At 42.2% G+C, this 24384-nt stretch overlaps 1 protein-coding gene across 4 annotated transcripts in view; it reads right to left on the bottom strand.

The window, feature by feature from the left end:
* The window catches only part of SH3PXD2A (SH3 and PX domains 2A), a 455860-nt gene that overhangs the window by 352801 nt on the left and 78675 nt on the right, over positions 1-24384 (bottom strand). For 3 of the 4 annotated variants that reach the window (XM_068257340.1, XM_068257342.1, XM_068257341.1), the window contains exon 2: positions 23827-23907. In XM_068257340.1, coding sequence (XP_068113441.1) covers positions 23827-23907 — 81 coding nt within the window. Of the gene's footprint in view, positions 1-5507; positions 5633-23826; positions 23908-24384 lie in introns of those variants that run through there. The other variant, XM_068257343.1, reaches the window with a different exon arrangement.

Below are 24384 nucleotides of genomic sequence, written 5' to 3'. Positions count from 1 at the left end.
ACGGCCCACTCGATTTTACATACCTCCCTTAGGAAGAGGTTGGTTTAATATATTTTTTCATGAAGATGCTCGAGTACCTTCAGGCCTCTTGCACACTACATGCGATTTCAATTTTTTATACGATCCAATGTTTGATTCCGATTAAAAAAAGTAGCAGCATGCAGTACTTTTTTGAATCGGAATACAAAATTGGATCGTATAAAAAAAAAATCTGAATCGCATGTAGTGTGCAAGAGGCCTTAAAAACCACTTTTAATACTCAATTACTTTATATTCTTATTATACAGTAATCATTTGGCGACCGTGTCATTAAATGTACACTGTACGCACCATTAATCCATGCATTCCACCGGACAGAAAACATGTGCAGGTTAGATTGTAATATCTTTTGTAAATTCTAATTTTTACAGAAGAATCAGTGGTGTAGCTAGAGATTATAGGGCCCCACAGCAAAACTTTCATGGGGTCCTCAGATGTAGGCACACATAAGCAATGCCACCTGCCCCTACCCTATCGATATGAGTAAGGCCTCTTGCACACTACAAGCGATTCCGATTCAGATTCCGCTTTTTAATCAGTTTTTACATCCGATTCCGATATGCAGTTTGCTCCCTGCACACTGCAAATCTGAAACTGAATCGGATGTAAAAACCGATTAAAAAGCGGAATCTGAATTGGAATCGCTTGCAGTGTGCAAGAGGCCTTATTGGGGCAATTTACATTCTCATGCAATCAACAATGCACAGCTTGTGGGCACTGAGACAAAGTTTGAGGGTACAGGAACTTAAGAAAGTTAATGGTGAATACATTTAGTACCACCAGGGCCCCCTATGCTGCCGGGCCCCATAGCAGCTGCTATGGCTATTGCTACGCCCTTGAGAAGAATGCAGCACAGTATACTCAATAGCCAACGACTGATAGACCAGAAGTAACCAATGCCATATACCATGCATTCTAAGCATGTTTTTTCAATTGTTAAACAAATGGATTTGGGCAACTGCTGAACTTTTGTTCCAGTTTTCCCTTCACCTGTTGTGAGCCATTCCCTACTGGGCAGAGCTACAGAAGTCAGGGCCATTGCAAGCCTAGGCTCCCTAGATGTGCCCCCTGGAGGCTCCGGCCAGATACTCTGCAATGATGAGGAAATGAAGGCAGTGGAGTACAAGCTGAAATAAGGGTCACTACATACCCTGACATAATACTGGCTCACAGCACACTGTCCCACCGCTGATTACACTCCCAGCCACAGGCTCAAAATGCATTTGGAGATACACCAGTCTTTTATTTATATGCTTCTGGCAGCTGCTTTATTAACATTGGAAGGCCCTCCTCTGCACGTTTAACTCATCTTGCTGTACAGCTTGCACTGATCTTTTGGCTTCGCCTTATTAATAAACTTGGGGCCTCTGTTTGGGTTCTTAAAGGGGAACCCTACATTTTCCATTGACTGATAATATATTCTGATTTTCTACCTTCACCATGACTAATGTGTGAGTTGAGTTAATGTCTGGGGTGGCGCAATACTATTTGTGTCACTATTCCAAGTAAAAAAAAAAACTTTATATAGCACTATGTGACACAATGGGCTTGATTCACAAAGCAGTGCTAACCTAGTTAGCACGCCTAAAGACTTTTGGGCGTGATAAGCATTGCACTAAGAAGGTTAGCACCCCTTTGAGGGAAAAACTCGCACGCAAAGTTTTGTGCGCAAAGTCCGGTGCGCGCAAAACGTTGCATAGGGTTTAATGGCGTTGCGCGTGTAAACTTTGCACGCGTAAAAGTTTACGTGCACAAGACCTTACGCGCAAAACTTTGCACGCGAGTTTATTTTATCCACGCCTAAACTGAGTTTAGGCATGATAATGGGCTTTTCACCAGCGTGCTAACAGTTAGCACGGCTTTGTGAATCAAGCCCAATGGCTGCATTTTGTGGATGTTTCATTTGTTTTTAATAGGGGGTTCCATTGGGATTGTTTTTTCTTTGTCAACCAGCTATACTGACATTCCATAAAGCTTTATACTGTATTCAGATTCTCAAATAAATATGCCTCAGAGTCTGAAGATGCAAAGCACTGTCTGCTGCAGCAGAACTCAGTAGCCAACACTGCCAGGAGGTGCAGTGCTCCCATGGGAGGCTAACCTAATGCTCACCTCTCATAGATCAGGTTATGGGCAGAGAAAGATCGTTCAACTATCTTTTTTTTTTGGGTACTTATGCATTAAACCATCTACTGACTGCCCCCTGTTTAAAAGATATTTACTCCTTGTTGCAAATTCATACATTGGAAAGCCCAAAATCTTGACTTTCATTTGCACTATGCCCCGTGTCAGTGCTATGCAACATTCCTGAGTCACAGGGTGTAACGGGGGGGGGGGGGGGGGTCCACTGAGTTCTGTCTTCCAGCAGAACTAACCTGCAAACCCCAGTTTCCAGCCAGAAGCCGAGCAAGGAAAGCGAGCAGACGAGAAACCCACCAAACGAAGTGAGCAGGCAAAAGGACGATGATTACAGTAAAACGGGAAATATCATTTTAAGAGGAGTGGACACTCCTTGCTCAATACACCAGATTTTAGGAATAATGTATTGGAAAAGTGACCTTTAACAGCTGCTGTAGACACTAAAGCGTTATGTCTGCCTCTGTACCTCATCTGACAGAAGTCATGCAGTCTAGATGGATGTCACCTGATGGGGATTGAACGACAGTTTTCCTGACCCGAAACTGTACAGTTGTCAACCTGCAGGCTAAGGACGTGTTCTGTTACAATGCAGGGAGGATCCAGGGGAACGGTATGCTGCTGGTGTGAGATCACATGGTGGGGTAAATAAAGCTGTAGACCATCGCTTGGCTGAATTGATCCACCTGGTGGATCGCTGACCAGGTGGCCATCAGGAGATGTAGTACATATGTCAGTATATCAGCTGAGGCAGACATTATCAGTCGCTTCAGTGACACTTAATCTAGCGTGTGTACTGCCTTTACTGACTTCTTCACAGAGCTCACAAGGGGCCATATGCAATTCAGTTTTTCCTCTGAGTTTTCACCTAAGAGATAATTTTTCATCTTTGATTCAAAATAGCTTTTTAGCACTTTGCAATGGAAAAAGTAAGAAAAATTAGGTGAAAAAAGTACGGTCAAAATAAATCTGAATATTTGTTTGCCCCTTGGTGGTTTTAAAGACATTTTATTTACAAGTTGTGAAAATATCTCCAAGGAGAAAACTTGGGTGAAAAGGTGAATTGCATATGGCCTAAGAAGTGAAAAAGATATCAGGGCTGGTTCAAAGGGACAACAGGGGGCGTTCAGGCGGCTGGGAAGCCGCGGCGTCATGTGACGTCTAGTTCGGGGGCGGCGGTATGGCGATTGTCGGCTTCGCATCGCGATCGGCGTTTCTCGTCCCCGCAGTGAGACATGAAGCCGCGGCAGCTAGCCGGCCCTGGACGCCGCATGCTGCTTCTAGGGCCGTCAGAAACGACGCGTTAAATCGGGATCGGAACGCCGCGTTTGCGCAATCGACGGTAACCGCGCAATGCTAATCGCTCCCATTCACTTGAATGGGAGTGTTTAGCCAACGAGTCCCGAACGCTTGGCGGTAAACGCTGCCAAGCGTCCGTGTGAACCAGCCCTAAGTTCACATCCGCAAACAAAAAGCTATGGACATTACTCTTGTGAGAACTCGGCCTCAGCATTTTTTTGCCAGTAAAAAAAAAGTACACCTTTATCAATTGAGTCAATTCTGTCAAACAAGGGTTGATATACTGTATAGCATCATACTTCAACATCGAGACCTGAAGTTCTGTTTTAACTAATAACTTTTAGAACAAAGTATCCTATCAAGAGGAATTAGACAGATTATAATGAACCACAACTCTCTATACCGGTAAAAGAACAGCAAGTCCAGCCAGCTATATTCACCACAGCATGCTTCAGTGTTATTGCTAAAATCTACAATGCTGCAGAAAAGCAAGTCTGTTTCACAGCTGCTCCAAAATACTGGCAACCGTACCCTCGAGGAAGTGATGTTTATTTCAGCTGTACAATGAAAGAGCTACAATTTCTCACTCACAGGAAATCTTAGATTCCTTCAGCTAAACAATGACCTTTCTGCAGCACTTGCGTTTGGCTAATTTTTTTGTGGTTACCTCGTAATGCTTTTAAAAAGGTGACCATAAACCGAAGCTGAAAAGAAATCCAAAATACCATTTTTGACCCTGATCCATCCATAAACGTAAGTGTACCTATAGGTGCTATCAGGCCCGGATTTACCTCACAGGAGCTTCTAGGCACATATGTCCTGGCACCTTATATTTCTCACCCCATGAATCAAAAAAACCCCACCAAACTGCACTGCACGTGGGCTAGCTGGCCCAGCTGTCACTTCTCCCTTACTTCCCTTGCCCATCATAGCTACAGGTGACCCTTAGTATTAAGTAGCCAGAGGTATCCTCAATATTAAGTAGCTAGAGATCTCGCCAGTGGAATGCAGAGAGCTGAGTGAGAAACCTCTCATTTACACTCTCAGGACTCTGCATTGGGAAGGAGAGAGGATCTCGGAGGGGAGTGAGCCGCCTTTCCATCCTCAGGCGCCTGTCGGCACGTGCCTACTGTGCCTTATGGTAAATCCAGCCCTGGTTGCTATGATTATATTGCACATATAACTGTAATGGCTTTGACCCAGGGAAGGCACTGGGGGGTAGGCTTACATTAAAACATGCATATTTACCTGCACATTGGATTTATTTTCTAGGCTCTGCCCCATCTCCCTAATTGACATTGCCACGAATGTCCCTGTACCACTGACAACTTTTATTTCTTCTGGTCGTAAATACCACATGGGTGACCGAGATGCTAGCAACATGTTGCGATTAGTTTCTGTCAGTGGTAACTCCATGAAAATGCAGTGATATTTATTGCCATTACCAGTTGCTACGACTAGCAGGGCTGGATTTCTAGATGGGCTACTAAGGCCCGGGCTTTGGACGACTGTTGCCCAAACAAGCAACTGGACAGAGGGGCAACACAAAAAGCAGAAACCCTGTACCGACCCTGATGTCAACAGCTCCCAAGTAAAACACCAACAGCCCACCCACCCCTTCCACCCCACAAGGTCACCATCCCAACAACTGATATTCTGTGGGGAGATCAGTGGCTAAAACAGACACTTCTCCCATCCAAAAAGTCACAAAAGAAAGGGGTAAAGTGGCTTTTAGGAAGCCATGCGAAGACTGTGATAACAGAACCCAGCTGCAGAGAAAGACAGACACCCCTACTAAATACCCCAGTGTGAGGTCATCACTAGAACTTCAAGGTACCATTTTGGGCACTCTGCTTACTAAGCTACTAGAATGTATACCTGGGGTGTAAGCAATATACACTGGAGGATAAAAGAATATCAGGTTGTGCATGTGATAATAGTCTAGGCAGCCAACTCCACCTCATTCTTGTGAATGAGCTCTATTCACATTTCACAATCCTCAGAGAAATAAGCTGTATCTATAACAGACTTACCTTCATCCTCTTCCGGGCCAGAGCTATCCGGTGCACCTCTCCCATTGTGTCTCCACACTGAGATCCTCCAGCATTCAGAGCTCACATTATAATGGCCTTCATAAACCAAAGCAGATTCTCTGCATTGTTGTTCTATGCCTGGAGCAGCCACTGAAGGTTATAGCGGAAGTCACAATTAGAACTATTCTATGCGATTAACATGCTTAGGAAATCAGTCCATCGCATTAAACACACCTTCTCTAGGGTGTAGCTTGATTAAGAAAGAGACTACTAATTTATAATACAGAAAAACGTGCTGCATGTAATAACCACCTACATCCGCCATAACAAAGGCAGGATTCAGAACCTGTACAATGATTAGTATCACAACAGCCCAATGCACACAACTGCTCTATCTGCACTAAAGTAGCAGCATAGTAGCAAGAAAAATAATTTCAGCAAAAAGTAAAGAAAACTAAATCTCTAGAAATGTTGTTCTGTTGATCTGTGAAGCTCGTGTGTCTAAAGCTCTGCTTACAGTCCCAATCCCACTAAAGCGCAAAACAGACATTTTTCTATAATTACTATAGGATCAGTACAAATTGTCAGGCTGCAGCGGGTCCCTTGGATCCATTGCGGTAAGCAAGCAGAACACAAAATTGGAACTTGCACGATAATTTCTGGAGAGTCTATGTGTTTTCCATAGAAGCCATTGTTGGAAATGCATCTGCTCCGGACTCCACCTGGACCATCACCCCATTGCCGTTGGAGATCTGGCTCTAGTGGGAACTTGCAACTCCCTGCAAACACCTGGCAAATCCATGGGAGCAGCTGACACATGGTGGATGCAACCCTGTCAACTGCTTATGTGAAAGGGGCCTTAAAGAGAACCTGTGTAAAAACCTTTCAAATAATCAAACCCATAAAAACATACACGTTGCTAACTTATCGATTCATGTCAGACTTCAGTGTAATTTGTCTTTGCATGTCTTTGATAGCTATAACATTTGGGTAGCATGTACAGCTATGAAATAACCAAGGACTGGCTTCCAAACGTCACATCTTGCGGTAATATGCATTGCCTCTCTGATGCTCCAATCAGTTGTTTGGGTGTGCCAGTCAAGTAACTTTGACCAGCAGTGTGTCGAAGCTGTCATGGAATTTCTCCATTCACCGCTGGGCAGATAGCCATGGTTACACAACGCTCCCCAATAGTCAGCTGAAAAGAATCTGTCGCAGCAGACCAGGTTTTCAGCCAAGAATGAGCTTTCATTCTTTGTAGCAGATGTCTGGCCAAAGTGATATCACCAAACTGTCACATCTATAGGTACCTTAATCACTATGTTACCACGCTATTGGAAACCTACGTTGTGTTTGTCAACCTTAAAGAGAATCTGTATTGTTAAAATCGCACAAAAGTAAACATACCAGTGCGTTAGGGGACATCTCCTATTACCCTCTGACACAATTTCGCCACTCCTCGCCGCATTAAAAGTGGTTAAAAACAGTTTTAAAAAGTTTGTTTATAAACAAACAAAATGGCCACCAAAACAGGAAGTAGGTTGATGTACAGTATGTCCACACATAGAAAATACATCCATACACAAGCAGGCTGTATACAGCCTTCCTTTTGAATCTCAAGAGATTATTTGTGTGTTTCTTTCCCCCTGTTCTCATGCACTGAAGTTTCAGGCTGCTTGTTTCTTCCTGCAAACAGCTTTGCCCTTGTCTGTAATTCCTAAGTATGTGAAAGCCCAGCCAGCTCAGAGGACGATTTATCCAGCTTGTAAAAGATAAGAGAGAATAGAGAAGCTGCTCTAATCCTAAATAACACACAGGCAGTGTGCAGGGGCCTGGAAGGGGGAGTTCATAGCAGAACCACAACACTGAAGAACTTGGCAGCCTTCCAGACACAGGCTGACAAGTCTGACAAGAGAGAGATAAGTTGATTTATTACAGAGACAGTGATAGTATAAAGTGCTGCAGTAAGCTAGAACACATTAGAATAGCTTTTTGAACTTGTAGGATGATAAAAAACAGGATGCAATTTTTGTTACGGAGTCTCTTTAAGGTTCCAATAGATCTTCATAACAGTAGTGTTGCTGTCCCTGCCGTTCGACACCTGTGTCTGACTAATGTCCACAAACACGACGTAGATTTCCAATAACGTTTTCTAAAAGTGGTTAACCTTGTTTTTCATTTGTTTATTTGTCACGTATGTATTAGCCCATTGACCAAGTGTAATTTCTTTGATCCCCACAGAAAAACACTAAGGCTTGGAACCCACAGGAGCGCTTTTGGCAGCGCTGCGATACGCTAGCACTTTGCCAAAACGCTGGGCTAATGTAAATGGATGGGGCAACTTCCACAGGAGCATTTGCGTTTCCCAGAAACGCAAACACAGGACGTGCAGCATTTTGGGAGCGTTAGCGCTTCAATGTAAAGTATTGAAGCGCTAGCGGAAACGCTCAGCAAAACCTAAACTGAGCGGTTTTGCGAGCGTTTTGCGGTTCAGCACACTGTAGCAAAATGAAAAATTATTCACAGGACCAATCAGGATAAAAACGCAAAACGCAAAACGCTACGCAACCGCTGAGCAAAAAAAATACAATGTTACAAAACGCGACCGCAAACGCGCATGAATCCGCTTGCAAACCGCTTAGACAAAACTCTAGCGGTAGCGTTTCGCGTTTACTGTTTTCAGTGGGTTCCAGGCCTAACAGCTGATTTTTTTCTGCGGTGATCAAAGCACTTACAGTTGGTCAAGACCATTAATTTTAAAGTAATCCTCAAGCCTGAAAAAAAAAATCATATTGTGGCAAAACATGGCTAGCAGAAAGGAAACCTTAGTTGCTTAAAGTGACTAAATCAGTTTTACTCACCTGGGGCTTCTACCAGCACCCTGCAGCCATCCTGTGCCCTTGCAATCACTCACGGATCCTCCTGACCCCCGCTGCCAGCTAGTTTAGTTTTGGGTCGACAGGCGCACTGCGCAGGCCTGGCCACGCGTCTGCTTCTTCGCATTCCCTTCCGCAATAGCTTTGCCTTTGCAGACTGGAAGGCGGAGAAGCAGATGTGTGGCCAGGCCTGTTGGGCATGTCACTGAGAACGAAACTAGCTGGCGGCGGGGTCCAGAGGATCCGTGAGCGACTGCAAGGGCACAGGACAGCTGCAGGGGGCTAATAGAAGCCCCAGGGGAGTAAAACGATTTTTTTTCCCCAGACTTAAGTATCACTTTAAGCAACTAAGGTCTCCTTTCTGCTGGCCATGTTTTGCCACAATATGCTTTAGAAACTGACAGCCCATTTTAATAGACAGGCTTGTTAAAATCTACAGTGGTTTGCAAAAGTATTCAGCCCCCTTGACGGTTTCCACATTTTGTCATATTACTGCCACAAACCTGAATGAATTTTATTGGAATTCCACGTGAAAGACCAATACAAAGTGGTGAACACGTGAGAAGTGGAACGAAGATCATACACAATTCCAAACATTTAAAAAAATAAATAATAATAACTGCAAAGTGGGGTGTGCGTAATTATTCAGCCCCCTGAGTCAATAATATTTAAAAATAAAATTTGTTACATTTTGTTAAGCTAGCACTTTGCTAGCTGACTATGTTGCCCAAGTCGTTACGGTCCCCTCCGATTGCCGCCGGTATACTTACCCCCCAGGGATCCTGCGATGGAGCAGCCTCCCAATCAGCACCCGGCTTCGGTATGGGGGGGATCGGAACTGCGCATGACGTCAAGTCCGATCGTCGCCATAGCGACGAGTCATGCTAATTGGGAAGCTGCAGCTCTCGCACGATCGCGGACGAGTGAGTGTCGCCGGCGGCGATCGGGGTGGGGGGGGGGGGGGCTTCGGAGAGGTGCCGGGAGACTTGGTCAGCATAGTTAGCTAGCCTAGTGCTGGCTAACATTTAAAAAAAACACATTTCATTAAAAAAATCCCTCCCGCGGACGCAGCCACTTAAACTGCGTACCGCCAGGAAGGTTAAACCATTCCATTGTTGACCTGACTTTATGTTTAGGGTCGTTGTCTTGCTGGAAGGTGAACCTCCGCCCCAGTCTCAAGTTTTTTTGCAGACTCCAAGAGGTTTTCTTCCAAGATTGCTCTGTATTTGGCTACATCCATCTTTCCATCAACTCTGACCAGTTTCCCTGTCCCTGCTGAAGAGAAGCACCCCCAGAGCATGATTCTGCCACCACCATATTTGACAGTGGGGGTGGTGTGTTCAGAGTGATGTGCAGTGTTAGTTTTCCGCCACACATATCGTTATGCATTTTGGCCAAAACGTTCCATTTTGGTCTCATCTGACCAGAGCACCTTCTTCCACATGTTTTCTGTGTCCCCCACATAGCTTGTGGCAAACTGAAAACGAGACTTCTTATGCTTTTCTGTTAACAATGGCTTTCTTCTTGCCACTCTTCCATAAAGGCCAACTTTGTGCAGTGCACGACTAATAGTTGTCCTATGGACTGATTCCCCCACCTGAGCTGTAGAACTCTGCAGCTCGTCCAGAGTCACCATGGGCCTCTTGACTGCATTTCTGATCAGCGCTCTTCTTGTTTGGCCTGTGAGTTTAGGTGGACGGCCTTGTCTTGGTAGGTTTACAGTTGTGCCATACTCCTTCCATTTCTGAATTATCGCTTGAACAGTGCTCCGTGGGATGTTCAAGACTTTTGAAATCTTTTCGTAGCATAAGCCTGCTTTCAATTTCTCAATAATTTTACCCCTGTCCTGTCTGGTGTGTTCTTTGGACTTCATGGTGTTGTTGCTTCCAATATTCTCTTAGACAACCTCTGAGACCGTCACAGAGCAGCTGTATTTGTACTGACATTAGATTACACACAGGTGCACTCTATTTAGTCATTAGCACTCATCAGGCAATGTCTATGGGCAACTGACTGCACTCAGACCAAAGGGGGCTGAATAATTACGCACACCCCACTTTGCAGTTATTTATTTGTAAAAAAAAATAAAATTTGGAGTCATGTATGATTTTCGTTTCATTTCTCATGTGTACACCACTTTGTATTGGTCTTTCATGTGGAATTATAATAAAATTGATTCATGTTTGTGGCAGTAATGTGACAAAATGTGGAAAACTTCAAGGGGGCCGAATACTTTTGCAAACCACTGTAATTCCTTTGCTCATTACACTGGCTACTCATTAAATGGAGAATGCTTTTCAGAATTGGCATGCTAACATGCGCGCGTGCGTGCGTGCGTGCGTGTCTAATACAGGTTTGGGTGCCTCCTATAAAATGTTCTAGTTACTGTTTTTGCTGTAAAATCTGCTTACATATCAAATGTTGCCTTTTTACAAAAAATGTGCGTGGAACAGTCAGTTTGTTACAATGTTTATGTTTCCTATTTAATAGTAAATACTCGCTGAAGAGTTTATGTGTTTAGTAGGGATGTTTGCCTGCAAGGTTTGTGTATTTTAAGTATATGGTTATGTATCTAATTTAGTTTCTTTGGTGTTAGCTGAGTGTTATAAAAAAAAACTGCATAGAATGCTTTCAGATGAGAGGGAAGGGCTGAGCTTGTCTGAATCTGCCAAAAGCCAATTAATGAAATGCAGTGTAGTGTACATAATCTCCTTGGGTGGGGTATGGCTCATCCCTGTTTTATATTTAGAACCCAGTAGCACATGTTGTTGTTTTTGTTTTGGTGAGCAAAGAAAATGCTTCCTCAGAAGGCTTCTGAGGATACAATAGAAACACAACATCCGGAAATATTTCATTAAAAAGATAACATTTCTGGAGATTTCCTTTAGTTCACAGGTGCAAGGAAATAGTCCAAGAAAAATACTGAATGCCCAACTGCAGCAGGGCAGAACTGAGACCACTGGTTTGAGGGGCAAAGATATTCAAGTTGTCCATGAGGGGGGAGAAGGGCGGGGGAGCAAAAGTGGGCATGGCAGCATGCAAAAATGCTAAAATTCCAGTGACCTCCCTTAGGGTCACATATTTCTAGTTCCCCTATATTGTCCCCTCAGCATTCCACTGCCCTTCATACAGAGCTACATTTTTCTAGTCAAGCATACCATAAAGATTTCATAGGAAAAATATGTTGTTTTATCATTCAAACCACACTGGTCCATTCTATCCTGGTTCATGTTCCTTTAGATTAACATTTGAAAATAAGAAATAAATCAATTTTTAGGATGTAAATACAGTTTAGTGTCAAGCACATTTTTTAGTAGTCAAAATACATATACTGTGTATATATATATATATATAAAGATTTGTACATCAGTCTTCAAAGACAGACAAATAAGGAGAAAAAAGGGACAGATGGATTGGGTTCCTAAAGAGGGACTGTCCCTCCAAAAGAGGAACAGTTGGGAGCTATGAGTAATACTTAAAAGGAACCTGAATTGAGTCAAATTATTTAAAATAAACACATGACGTAGCTGCAAATGAATATTACATACTTACCTAGCCATCAGTTCCTCTCTAAAGCTCACCGGTTTCTTCTTACAGTGATCTCTTCCAGTTCTGACAAGATTTTGTCAGAACTGAAATATACCAGTTGCTGACAGTTATATATCAGCTGCTGTCAGTTACAACTGACTGTGCAAGGTAATGTACATTTTTCCCTATGGCTCAAGTGGGCGATATAACAGTTTAACAGTGTGCTGACCAGGAAGCTGTTAGGGGGTAATGGCCATTTTAAAAATGGAGGATGGAGAATTCCATCGATCACACTGGACAAACAGGACGCAGGCGAGGAGAAAGAGATTGATGAGCAGACTACATGGGAGGTAAGTATGACCTGTGTATGTTGACTTTTTATTTTCAGTTCAAGTTCTCTTTCATGCATTATAGTATTGTAATGACTCGTAGAGTAAGTAGCCCTTTAAAACTGGCAGAAACATTGTCCAACGCAACTAAATGCTAGTGACTGGTTGCTGCAAAAACTGCCTGTGTGAAAGTGCCTAACACCTGTCAGCAGGTCAGGAAGTGAACACTCCTCAGGCTTCAGATATCCAGCCCAGTCAGACTTGTCACAGATACGCTACATTATGTCTCTAGTGACATCTGGCACAGTGTGGAAATACAGAAAGCACACACCCTGTTCCTATACATATCCAAGACACAGTCACATGTCCCATTTCCTGTAGTCTGGAGCAGCAGCCATATGACCAACTGATCTCAAATCAACCCATAATTAAACAACAAGCACAAGGAATTAAAAATTAAACTTCTTAAAGTGGATCTTAGGATTAAACGTTTCCAAAAGAAGGGTTAGGCCCTCTCAATCACGACAAGAAAAAAAAATCAGGACAAGAAAAAGGCAATCTAATATCTGGGTGAAGATTTTGTGGGGACAAAGAGACACAAATAAAGATCATAAGAGACACTTATTAAATATTTCCCACAGGCAAATTTGGGCAGTGAAGAGCGAACTTATGATTAAAAAAAAAAATCAGTGTATGCTATCTGCATGAAGTTTGCATGTTCTCCTTATATCTAAATTGGTCTCCTCTGGGAATTCCAGTTTCCTCCCACATCCCAAAAACATTCAAATGTGTTAATAGGCCCTAGACTAAAACAGACTTTTGACTATGGTAGGGATGAGATTGTGCCCCTCTGAGGGACAATTAGTGAAATGACGACATACTTTGTATAGCACACTGTGGAAGATGTCAGCGCTAAATAAATTCTAATTATTAGCAATAATGCCTACACAGAAAATATAAAATGTCAACAGATCTAATGATTGAAACCTCTGTAATTGAAGTTTAAAGTTAAGCATGCAAGGGTCAAGAACTGCCTGATAAAATGGCAAGCTGATAAATCATTCCCCAATCAAAAATTAGACTCCTTGAAAACATTGCACACTCTGCGAATAGCAGCAGAAATGTATCAAGCCGTTAGCATTGTACAGCTCAGTGCAGTGTAATTCTACGCGGCCTACATTTCCCATCACTCCTCCCTGTCTGCCCCTATTAAGATTTTCCAGCATGCTTTTGCTCAATGGAAACTAACAAAATCAGTAGAAAGAGGATCATGCGGATATGTTGGGCGCAATAGATTTCTATCAAACTCTATCAAGCTGATCGAATAAGGAAAAAGGATTTGTGCTTACCTAAGTGGGATAAGCTCTTGAACTTCTCTGTTAGTTAGCAAGGCCATAAACCACAAACAAAAAACACCAATAGATTAGCTTGAAAGGAAAAATGGGAGGTGCTTCCCCTGACCAAATATCAGTGGCCAGATTCCGGGCAGAAATTATTACTATTATTATTTAGTATTGCTATAGGAGTCGATTCATTATCAGCGTGGGCCATTTGGGCACAGGATGAAGCTGTAAAACAGCTCACCCTGCTCCTGCATAGACTCCAGGCCCGAGCGGATTACTATTCCCCCTCCAAGTAGTAGCAACTCGGGGGAACGCCAAATAATCCTTTTTCTTTTTACAAATTTGTGCAGCGCCCACCCGATACTCTGGGCACCCAAATCAGGCATGCAGCACCGACATCAAAACAGCGCAACGCTGCGCTGAAATCAGATGCCTTGTTTCTATAGTGCTGGCATCTTCCGCAGTATTTTTAGTTAGTTTTGTCACTTAGCTGTCCCTCAGAGGAGCTCACAATATAATCCCTACCATTGTCATGTATCCATCACAGTCAATGGCAAATTTTAAGAGGAAAGCCAATTACAGTAACTTATCTGTATGTTTGTTTGGGATATGTGAGGAAACCTGAGTACCCGGAAGAAACCCATGCAGACCACGGGGTGAACATACAAACTGTGTAGATGTGTTTTCTGTGGTGGCATTGGAACCTGTGAAATAATGTCATACCCCCATTCTGTATTTATGTGTTCTGTATGCCTTCTTATACAATGACCCTTCCAATGATGTGGTAATGTTTAATGGCTTGAGCATGTCTTGGCATTATAAAAAAAAAGTGAAAACTCAGTTACATTGTATGAAATGAAAAGCACATGGAAAGCACTCAGACCCAATCATGGAGCACTCCTAACAAATATGTGTCCGGTGGTACGTAAGATTATATTACCCACAGCAGGGGGTACTTGGTAAACATGATGACTCATAAAGGGGTGCTTGCTGTAATTATAATTAGAAACACTGCGTTCTGGTAAGTTGCTTAGAGTTAATTATCCAGACTCATTTAGCCTTTGCCAAACCTATTGCTTTCTGGAAGGGCTCCTCTGACAGTAGTCAGGAAGCTGAGCCATGGAAATTAATTAAAGTAATGGCCTCCTGCTTAACAGATAAGCACATGGGAGTTTGGAAAGTAAAACACCTGCTGTAAGCCAGCTATTCACTCTCCGCACATTAGTGAAATGATGCCAGAGATTGCATTGTTCCAAAAAAAATGTTACGAGTTGGAGTAAAAGGTTAATATTTCGGTAATTTTTTTCAATGATCTCATGTTAGCAGTGTATAATTGACGTCATTAACTAGCGGCAGTGTCCCAGCATCCTGCTTTCTGAGATCCTATTCAGCCTGAGATCCTCCTACAGGAAGGAGCTTGAATAATCAGCGTGGTACACTGCCTGGGACACAATCAGAGTGTGAAGATTGGAGCGGATGTATGCTGGGAGGGCAGGACATGAACAGTCACCAGCTCTGCTAAATTGCCTCGTTTCCTCTCAGTATAATAGTTGTCCTCTAAATGGGTAGTGGTAGGCCATGGTATTAATAATCGCTCGCTAGTAAACACGGAGTCTGAGCACAGCATGGAAGTTATAGAACGTAATTTCAGTTTACGCCAAATAGCTTTGCAATAGCAATACTACTTACATAGTTACATAGTTATTTTGGCTGAAAAAAGACATACGTCCATCGAGTACAACCAGTACTGAATTATAAAAAAATAATAATAAGTGAATACAAATAGAAAATACTGTATACTGTATGATGAAAAAGTACATAATCCTAGAAAAAAAGATGGGTTTGCCTTGACACCTTTGGAAAAGAACACAGAGAAAACGGGAGCCCAAATAGCATAATTATGTAGAGAAAGGAGAATGTATATGAATAGAAAAAACTACTCAAAAAGGTAGGTTGCAGTAGGGGCAACCAACCACTTGAGGCAGGTGGAGATGATAAACCCGGCTCCACTTGGGGCGACTGACATGGACTGGAACAGTCGTTCTCTTGGTAAAAAAAATACTGGCCTTCACAATGGCAGAATCATGTGAGGCCAGGATGGACCTCTTCACCTGACTGTGGTGGGATGTACATATGCCCATTAGGGTAAAGATGTGCCCAGATTGAATAAAACAAAATTAAAAACAACCGAAAAGTAAAAAGATGAGGTGACTTACCTCAGTAATTACAGTCTTACTAGACAAAAGGTTTATTTGCACAGGCAACGAGTTTCGTGGGTCTGTACCCACTTCCTCAGGTGAATAAAAGTGCAGAAGGGTTAGCAACATCAATGCTTCATGGCTGCTCACCCTTCCGCACCATTATTTTGGAAAGAACCCCTTTAGGAAAGTATTTGCTTGCAAATGACCCCATTGCATAGCTAGGTTTACCTCCAATAAACCTTGCACCCCATGACCTATACATTTATTAGTGGTACATCCTTACTGGTAAATTTCTATCACTGGACCTTGTAGAAGAATATAAACATATCACTCCCATTCCTACTATCCTAGGCAAAAACATACCAGATTATCAGCTTCAGTAACCATGGTTAGCAATAAACTCTAAGGATAGTTGTAATTCCATGATGCCGCAGTTGCGCTATACACACTCACTTCCCTTCAGGCAGGGGTGTGTCTGGGTAACATAGCCCCTTGGCAAACACTGAAATTGCACCCACCACCCGGACAGAGCCCCTTTCCCCTCTAAAAACAACAACCTTTCTCACATACATGTTTATGGTTGCCTGTGTTTTTTGGCTCAAGATATTGCTGAAATTACTTTTTGTTCCCTCTCACTAAGCCAAGTGCGCACTAAATGCATAAATTAAGTAGCCACGTTCCCCAGATAACAGAACTAATCTAATCTGAAGTCTGAGTGACAGGGAGGCATTGGAGCAGGCATGGTGACGCAGCACAGGGGAAAGTATGGCGCTCATTGTGCTGTGGCACCCATGGCACGAGCCATGCCAGCACCCCTCTAGATACGCCTCTGTCTTCAGGTTTCTCACTTCCACCCCTGTAATCATGCTCCCACCCTCTGTTGGTGCAGAAGTGTTCTGACAACATGGCAGTCCGCACCACTATACTACATAAGAACCTTGCTGTCGCCACAAGAAAGTGCTAGGAGGCCACTATAGGTCCCGAGAGCAGGTGAAAGGTGGTGAAAGCAGTGGGGGGCCCATCAGTAAGCATGCTGCACAAGGGGGCAGTGACAACATGGAGACGAGAGGGAGGAAGGTCACAGGCATTATAGACCTTGAAAGGAGCAATGACAACACAACAGGGTAAAAAAAAAACTCCAAGTTAACAAGTGCTTATCAATATTTTCAAAAGCAACACAGTGCATGTCACAGCCTCCCGCAAGCGTTTGTGTAGCCACATACAACTTCAGATATCGGTTGCCTAAAACCAGGCGGAGGAGGTGCATCTGGTCACCTGCTGTGTGTGAATATAGTAACGATTGTTCAATTAAATTCGGCATGGCAGACTGCAGAAGAGGAAGCAGCAGAGATGTGTCTGCATATGAGCTGTGAGCACTAATTTAGCATAAAGAAATCCCTGCAGCAATGAGCAGAAAATAGAGAAATGAGGATGGCATTATGATTGGCTGCATCCACAAACAAGAAAACAATGCAGCATGTCTCAAAAAAATATAGTAAGCGGTTTGCTGGAAAGTGGTTTACTGCATTTCGGGCGATTCAGCCCGTGATCCCATTCATTAAAATGAATGGGATCGCAAGCTACGCCCCCCGGGAGTGATGCCCAGAGCCATGGGGCTCTGCGCTGCATGGAAATGAGCCCTAAAGCAGTATTGTCAGCCATAAAATCAAATCCCTATAACCCACTGCTCTGTGTTTATTAATCAGTCTACAACCTAACCCTGCATTGCAAGCACTCCAATAGAATCATAAATGTTTCTGCTGTAATAAATCTTATCTAAGTCAGCCTGGCTCTATTTGGTACATTGCTGGGGAGAAGGAAGCTTGTTTTCTCCTCTCCCACATTCCTGCTCCTCACTGATTGGCTGAGGGCAGTTCAGTGTGACACAAGGCTATCTCATGTGTTTACAAAGCAAGCTAGATAGGACAGTGCAGTTTCTAGAAGAAAAAATGAGTAAGGGAAGAGATTACATCAGTTACTTCAGTCAAAGGCAGAAAAGATGGAAAATGCCTGAAACTGTTTTTTCTTTATTTACTACTGTATATAAAATTCACCGATATTAAAATGTGGACAGTACAATACATATGTTATGTAAGCAGAACAAGTATTTATCCTCTTATATCCTCTTATATATGTGTGTTTCCTGAGATAGTATGGCTGTCCCTGCTGGTTTAAGGTGGATTTAATCATGGTAAATGTTCTTTCAGTCATTAAATACAGGGATTAAACAAAAATTGAAAAACTACACAAGGAGTAATTTAATCAATGTGCAACAAGCACTTCTGAGCACAATGATATCTAGCCTGGCATCTCTCACCAGAAATCAGGAGAACCACTGGCCTAGAAAGTGCCCAGCAGAAACAAGCTTCCAGTTCTCCGGAGTGCAGCCTTAAAGTCTAGAAGGATGAATAACTGCATCAATTAAGTGTAATGACAAAAGGAGAACCTGTAATTTACAAGTTTAAGCAGGCTGCATATTACACATTACAATAGCAACAAATTACGATTACAACATGTCTGTGATGGCAAAATACCTATTTGCAAAACACTCACCAGGTGCGAGCGAGCGAGCACTGGCAACCCAAATGATCTGCCTACTAATCTTACCACCTTTTTTTTTTTTTTTTTTTGTCTTTTTTTTCTTTTCAAACTCAGCCGGTGTGTGACCCAGATATGACCATGTGACAGCTGCGAAGCCATCATACGTGGGTCTCAGGTCTGCATCATAGTTTGATTTTCTTTCCTCTCCTCCCTCACTCCATCATCACTACAATATATCAAATATTACACCAGTGGCTCAGGTCAAACTAATTATAGTAAGAAAGAGAAAAAAGAAAGTAAGAAAAAGTAAGAAAAAACAAAAAAAACACAAACACCAGCAAAAAAAAAAAAACTCCACCTACCCATCTTAACATTAAGTGGTTAATATCCCTTTCCGACCACCCACTTATTTTATGGGCATGCCCTCCATGCATGAGCCATCAGGGCCGGACCAAGCCAATGGAGGGGACAGGCCTCATGCACAAACAGGTCACATATCTAAGCTGAGAAGCAAAGCAATTACTCTTATTTCACCTTTCATACACATTCATATAAGTGCCTTCTATACTTCAACATATATCCATGCATCTGCACATTCATCCATCCATTTATCCTTACAGTTTCAGTTGGTAATATAGTGGTTATTTGGTTCTTTTCTCCTCATCCCCTCCACTTCAAATACTTAACTTCATATTATATGTTACTTATTTTTTCCCATGCAATTTTCCATTCCTCCATTTGTTTGTTGGTGCCAGCATCTTCTACACTGCCCTCGCCACCTTGCAAAAAATCTGACATCATCCACATCCACTCTTCCATACTGGGAGCTTCGGGGTTCTTCCAGGATTTTGCTATAAGTTTCCTGGCCACAATTGCTGCAGGGATTACTAGTTTATTTGCATGTCTAAAGCTGTCAGGTTCCATGCAACTCAACAGAGCGGTACTGGGATGAAAAGGGGAAGGAAGTTTAATGAAATCTCCTATCTCTCTCCAAAAGTTCTGTATAACCGGGCACGACCACCACATATGCATATATGAACCAAACGCAGTAAGACATCTCCAACAGTTCCCATTTCCGCCTTTAAATTTAGCCATCTTAGAGGGTGTGAAGTACCATCTCGTCATGAGTTTATAATTAACAAGTTGAAATGAGGTATAGCTGGGGGTCCAAATTTCCTGGAATACTGCTCCCCAATCCAAGTTTTGGATATGATTTAGGTCTTGTTCCCAGCTGAGCAGGATAATTTTTTGAAAGTTAATTCAATTAGGCATAGGATAAATAAAATATTAAATGAAAAATGTAGTAAAGAATATAAAAAACTCAAAAAAGATTTTGTCATAAACTGTAACAAACCAGGAAAATTTATGGCCAAGCTATCAAAAAAAAAGACAACAGCCCAATTCATAGAAAAAATACAGAATAATTCCGGTCAATTAAGCTACAGCACGCAAGAAATAGGACAAGTATTTGGGAAATATTATGCAGAGCTATATAGTATAAAGCAGGAAATGCCAGTTGATAATATGAACAGGTATCTTACACAAGTAAATTTACCAAAAATTACAGTCGAGAATAAAGATACGCTGGATGCCCCGGTAACAGAAATAGAGTTTAAAGAGGCAGTAAATTTGCTTAAAATCGGTAAGAGTCCGGGTCCCGACGGCTTCACCTCGGAGTTCTATAAAGCATTCATAGAGGAGATAGCACCTGACTATTGTTTAATGATTAATAATCTGGATGAAAGTGAGACCTTTTCTAGAGAATCAAATCAGGCCACAATCACCCTAATACATAAAGAAGGTAAAGATCCCCTACAGTGTAGCAACTATCGTCCCATTTCGGTAATTAATATTGATGTTAAAATATATTCAAAAATTCTAACATTAAGACTGGAAAAGGTGTTAGATCAGCTACTGGGGAAGTAGCAGATGGGTTTTAGAAAATCGGGCAGACTATCGGACAATATTTCTTCAGCAATAAACTTTATATATAACGCAAAAATTCGTAATGAAGATGCCATCTTAGCGGCCATTGACGCTGAAAAGGCGTTTGACCGTATTTCAAGACCATTTATCTACACAACTTTAGAACACTATGGTATCGGTCCCATCTTTATCAAACGAATCAAAAATCTATATTTAAACCAAACAGCCAGAGTAAAAATCAACGGTACCTTGACACACTCCTTCCCTTTGGGGAAGGGCGTGAGGCAGGGATGTCCAATCTCCCCGCTAATATTCAATTTAGGCATAGAAGTGTTAATACGCATGATCCATTCTGACAGGGAGATATCTGGGTGGCATATAGGTAACTATGAAAGTAAACTTCTAGCATACGCGGACGACCTTCTTTTGACATTAACCAATCCCCTGACCTCTTTCGAAGCAGCAAATAAAATAATAACTGAATTTTCCAAATACTCGAACTATAAAGTAAACCATTCTAAAACTACAGTATTAAACATAAAAAGTCCCGCCGAAATATTGAGTACCCTACAACTAAGGTATGGCATTCATTATACCAATTCTCATATTAAATATCTCGGTATCAACTTATGTAGTGATTTCAATGATCTATTCAAACATAATTATACACCAGTGCAAAAAGATTGTGAGAAGATACTGAGTAAAATGAAAAATGCCCAATTTAATACAATTGGGAAAATCAACTTTATAAAAATGAAAATTCTTCCTAAAATAATATTTACAGTACAAAATTTGCCAATAAACATCCAGAGGAATTGGTATAATGTCTGGAACAATATATTTCAAAATTTCATATGGAGAACACCAAACCGCAGAATTTCATATAAGATAATAAGCAGGCATAAGAAATTGGGAGGAATGGGGGCACCAAATATTAAACGATATGCCCAATGTTTCCAATTGCAAAGAATCTTAGATCTCAGGATATGCGACCCGAAGAGATTCTGGACAACATATGAAAGAAATCTGTTTAATTACGATATGTTGGATTCATGGCACCCCCACACGGTAGCAAAACTCCTCCCTTCTATCAGCCATCCATTATTAGCACCTGCAATTAAAACCCACATGGAAGTTATAAGATCTATGTCAAAGAGCAATAAAATATCATTACTAACCACTCTACGCAATAACCCAGATTTTCAACCTGGCTTAACTTCAGGGTGGTTCAAGGAATGTGGGCTCCCTCGAGATGTTAGAATCCTAGACTTGGTTGGCCACAGAGATTCCACATTGAGGGAGATCTATAACATGGTCAGAATGGATAATGGGCTGTGGAGCTTCCAGGTCAGGAGCTACCTTTCCAAACATAAGGATAATATAAGTAAAACCATAAATATTTATGAAAAGTGTTTTCTTCATTCGAGGGTGGGGAAGGGAATGACAGCAAATTTATATTTTTTTCTTGACAGTTGTCAAACTGATCCTCTACCTAAGTTCTGTAGAAGCTGGGAACTAATCTTACCACCTGACAGTACAATTACAGAGCAACCACAGTGTGCACCCTTCTCCTGCCAAAGCAACCCCCAGCCAAGGGGTACACAATCTCTATAGGGAGACAAGGTCAGAGCTCTGGCACCCTCCTCCCGGGAAGCAGGGTACGGAGCTATGGCTTGGTTCCCACTTGCTGCAAAAACTTAGCAATTTTTTACAGCTTTGAGCAACACAGGAACTGCAAAAAAAATGTACAGAGCAATGCACGAAGCAGATCCTTTTGTTTAGAATAGGGTCCGCTTCCACTTGTGAAAATTTTTTTAAAAAACATCAGTTTGCCACGTTTCAGCAAATGGAACGCAGAGTCTCAACCTGCTCCATTTTACCAGATGAGCTGCTAATAGTGCTAATGCATCCTTCCGCAGAGAAGAGGAGAAAACAGAATGGACACTTAACTGTCCGCTCCGATCTGTGCCAAATGGACCCATTGCGAGTGGGAACCGAGCCTTAGAGAGTTTTACGTGACAGGCATCTATCTTACATGTGTGTGTAACTTTACCTACTCATCAGTCCATGAAATCTCTGGATCCTAATGAGGCTTCCCCCGTCCTCTTCAGCCTCGGGGATCCAGCGCGGAAACCCCGCCGAATAGCATGCGGCAATAGTTACCAATCCCCCCCTTCCTGCGCAGGAGCAGTGTAAGTTTCAATTCGAGCTCTGGTGGAAATAGCAGAGCCCGATTGGGTCTGTTCTACTGCACAGGAGCACGGATTGGTAAATACCACAGCGCGCCGAAGCCCTTACTGCACCTGGGCTGCCCGCTTATTGGGGGCTACCAGCGCTGGATCCTCGAGACTGAAGAGGACGGAGAAGCCTCATTAGAATAATTTTGACAGTACTTTTTCAACTATTTTTTGGGGTACTTTTTCAATTGCTGAGTGCTGAAAAGCTATTTTAAACAGAAGATGAAAAATTATCTCCTAGGGGAAAAAGTGAATAGAATAAGGGCCCTTGTCTCTAATGAATAGTTTAGTTTTACTCTATGCTGAGCTTTAAAACCTCTCCACAATCTGGACCAGTCATTGGATGCTTGTCAGAGGTCAGCATAGAGTCAGGCACAGGAGAAAGACTTTCATACTTGGACATGGTGAGCCTCTACCACAACAGAAAACTCATATACTTTTACAAAGCGACTCAGGGAGTTAAACCCAACACGGTTCATTAAGCTTGTCTTAATATGGTAGGAGGCAAAACATGAAAGCAGTGGGCGCCCAGCATCGATGCGCGGCTGCCATGTACTTATCAATAGCAGCTTTCAAGGCTCATTCTCCAATACTGAGACAACGTTTCCTGTCCACAACACTGACTCCATTGAAAGGCCTGGCCTGATGAGGACGTTTTTAAATCCACTAGGAAAGGCCCGGAGACCCTAAGAACAGGCTACAGAAAAATTGGATACGCAGAGGTTTAAGTGTGTTAACAAAAGCCCACACAATCCTCCAGCATGCAGATATAAAGCCTGGCTGTAGTCAGTGTTTGTGAGAGAAATATGTACAGCTTATGGTAGCGGTGTCCTGATGGAGCAGCAATCATCATTCTTCATCATTCATATTCAGAACTCTCAACGGCTTTACAATAGTCAGATATGAAAAATGGAGAGATTGGTTTAAAACTGCAGATAAAGTCTTGCCGTGTGTGTGTAAATTGCAAAATTTCAAGCAGGATGCAAAATATCATTTCATTGCATAGGAATCTGCTACTGTTCACATAACATTCAATCAACTCTGAATTGATTTTCGCATTCAGAGCATGGAAGCACAACACTGGTCAGATCAATTTGTGAAAGTGAATTGCATAGGATATCTCTTGTAATGTGTGGGCTACTAGTCAATCGACTTTGATCAACTACACTAAAGTTGAATGCCCAATAAAGTCGATCGCATTGTCATTTGAATTAGAATTGCTGGACGTTTGACTACTGATATTAAATATCTTGGGTGCGCAAATCTGATGATTTTATGATGTCAATGCAAACACAGCAAAAAGTCATACTGGCACTATCAGTGTACAGACTCACTTACCTGCAGGTCAAAGAATTTGCTGTATCTCCTATAGATGGTTTGTGTTGTTGAATCTGACCATGTGACTTTTATGATGTACACCTGGGAAGAAACAGAAGGTGGATAGTTAGCACCATCCTTATACAGAAACCACTGATATATACAGCGCTGCATTGAGGGCTCATACACACCGTACACCTGAATACGAACGCATCACAGAGCGTGTACAAGTCCTAAACAACTACAAACTGTAGAAATGTCAAAGAAGATGGCTAGGTTTTTTGTTGTTGTTTCTAATTCTATATATCTGGCTCCTCTCTAAACATCGCACAGACTTGCCCTTTGTAATATCTCTGATGCTTTAAGTAAAGAAAGAGCTTGAAATACACTTGAAGACGGTGCTGGGTCTCATTTTTATGTTAAGGTGCCCAAACATCTAGTGATTTTGCAGTATGATTGACCATTCAATTTGATCATTTTATCGAATCGAGAAGGAATCGAGAGAGGATCGAGTGTGTTCCAGAAAGAATTCCCATCGATGAAAAGTGGCTAATTTCATGTTGAATCGACCAGCTTACT

This window comes from Hyperolius riggenbachi, chromosome 10, assembly GCF_040937935.1.
Source record: "Hyperolius riggenbachi isolate aHypRig1 chromosome 10, aHypRig1.pri, whole genome shotgun sequence".
Classification (NCBI taxonomy): domain Eukaryota; kingdom Metazoa; phylum Chordata; class Amphibia; order Anura; family Hyperoliidae; genus Hyperolius; species Hyperolius riggenbachi.
This window is presented reverse-complemented; position numbering and strand designations above follow the sequence as displayed.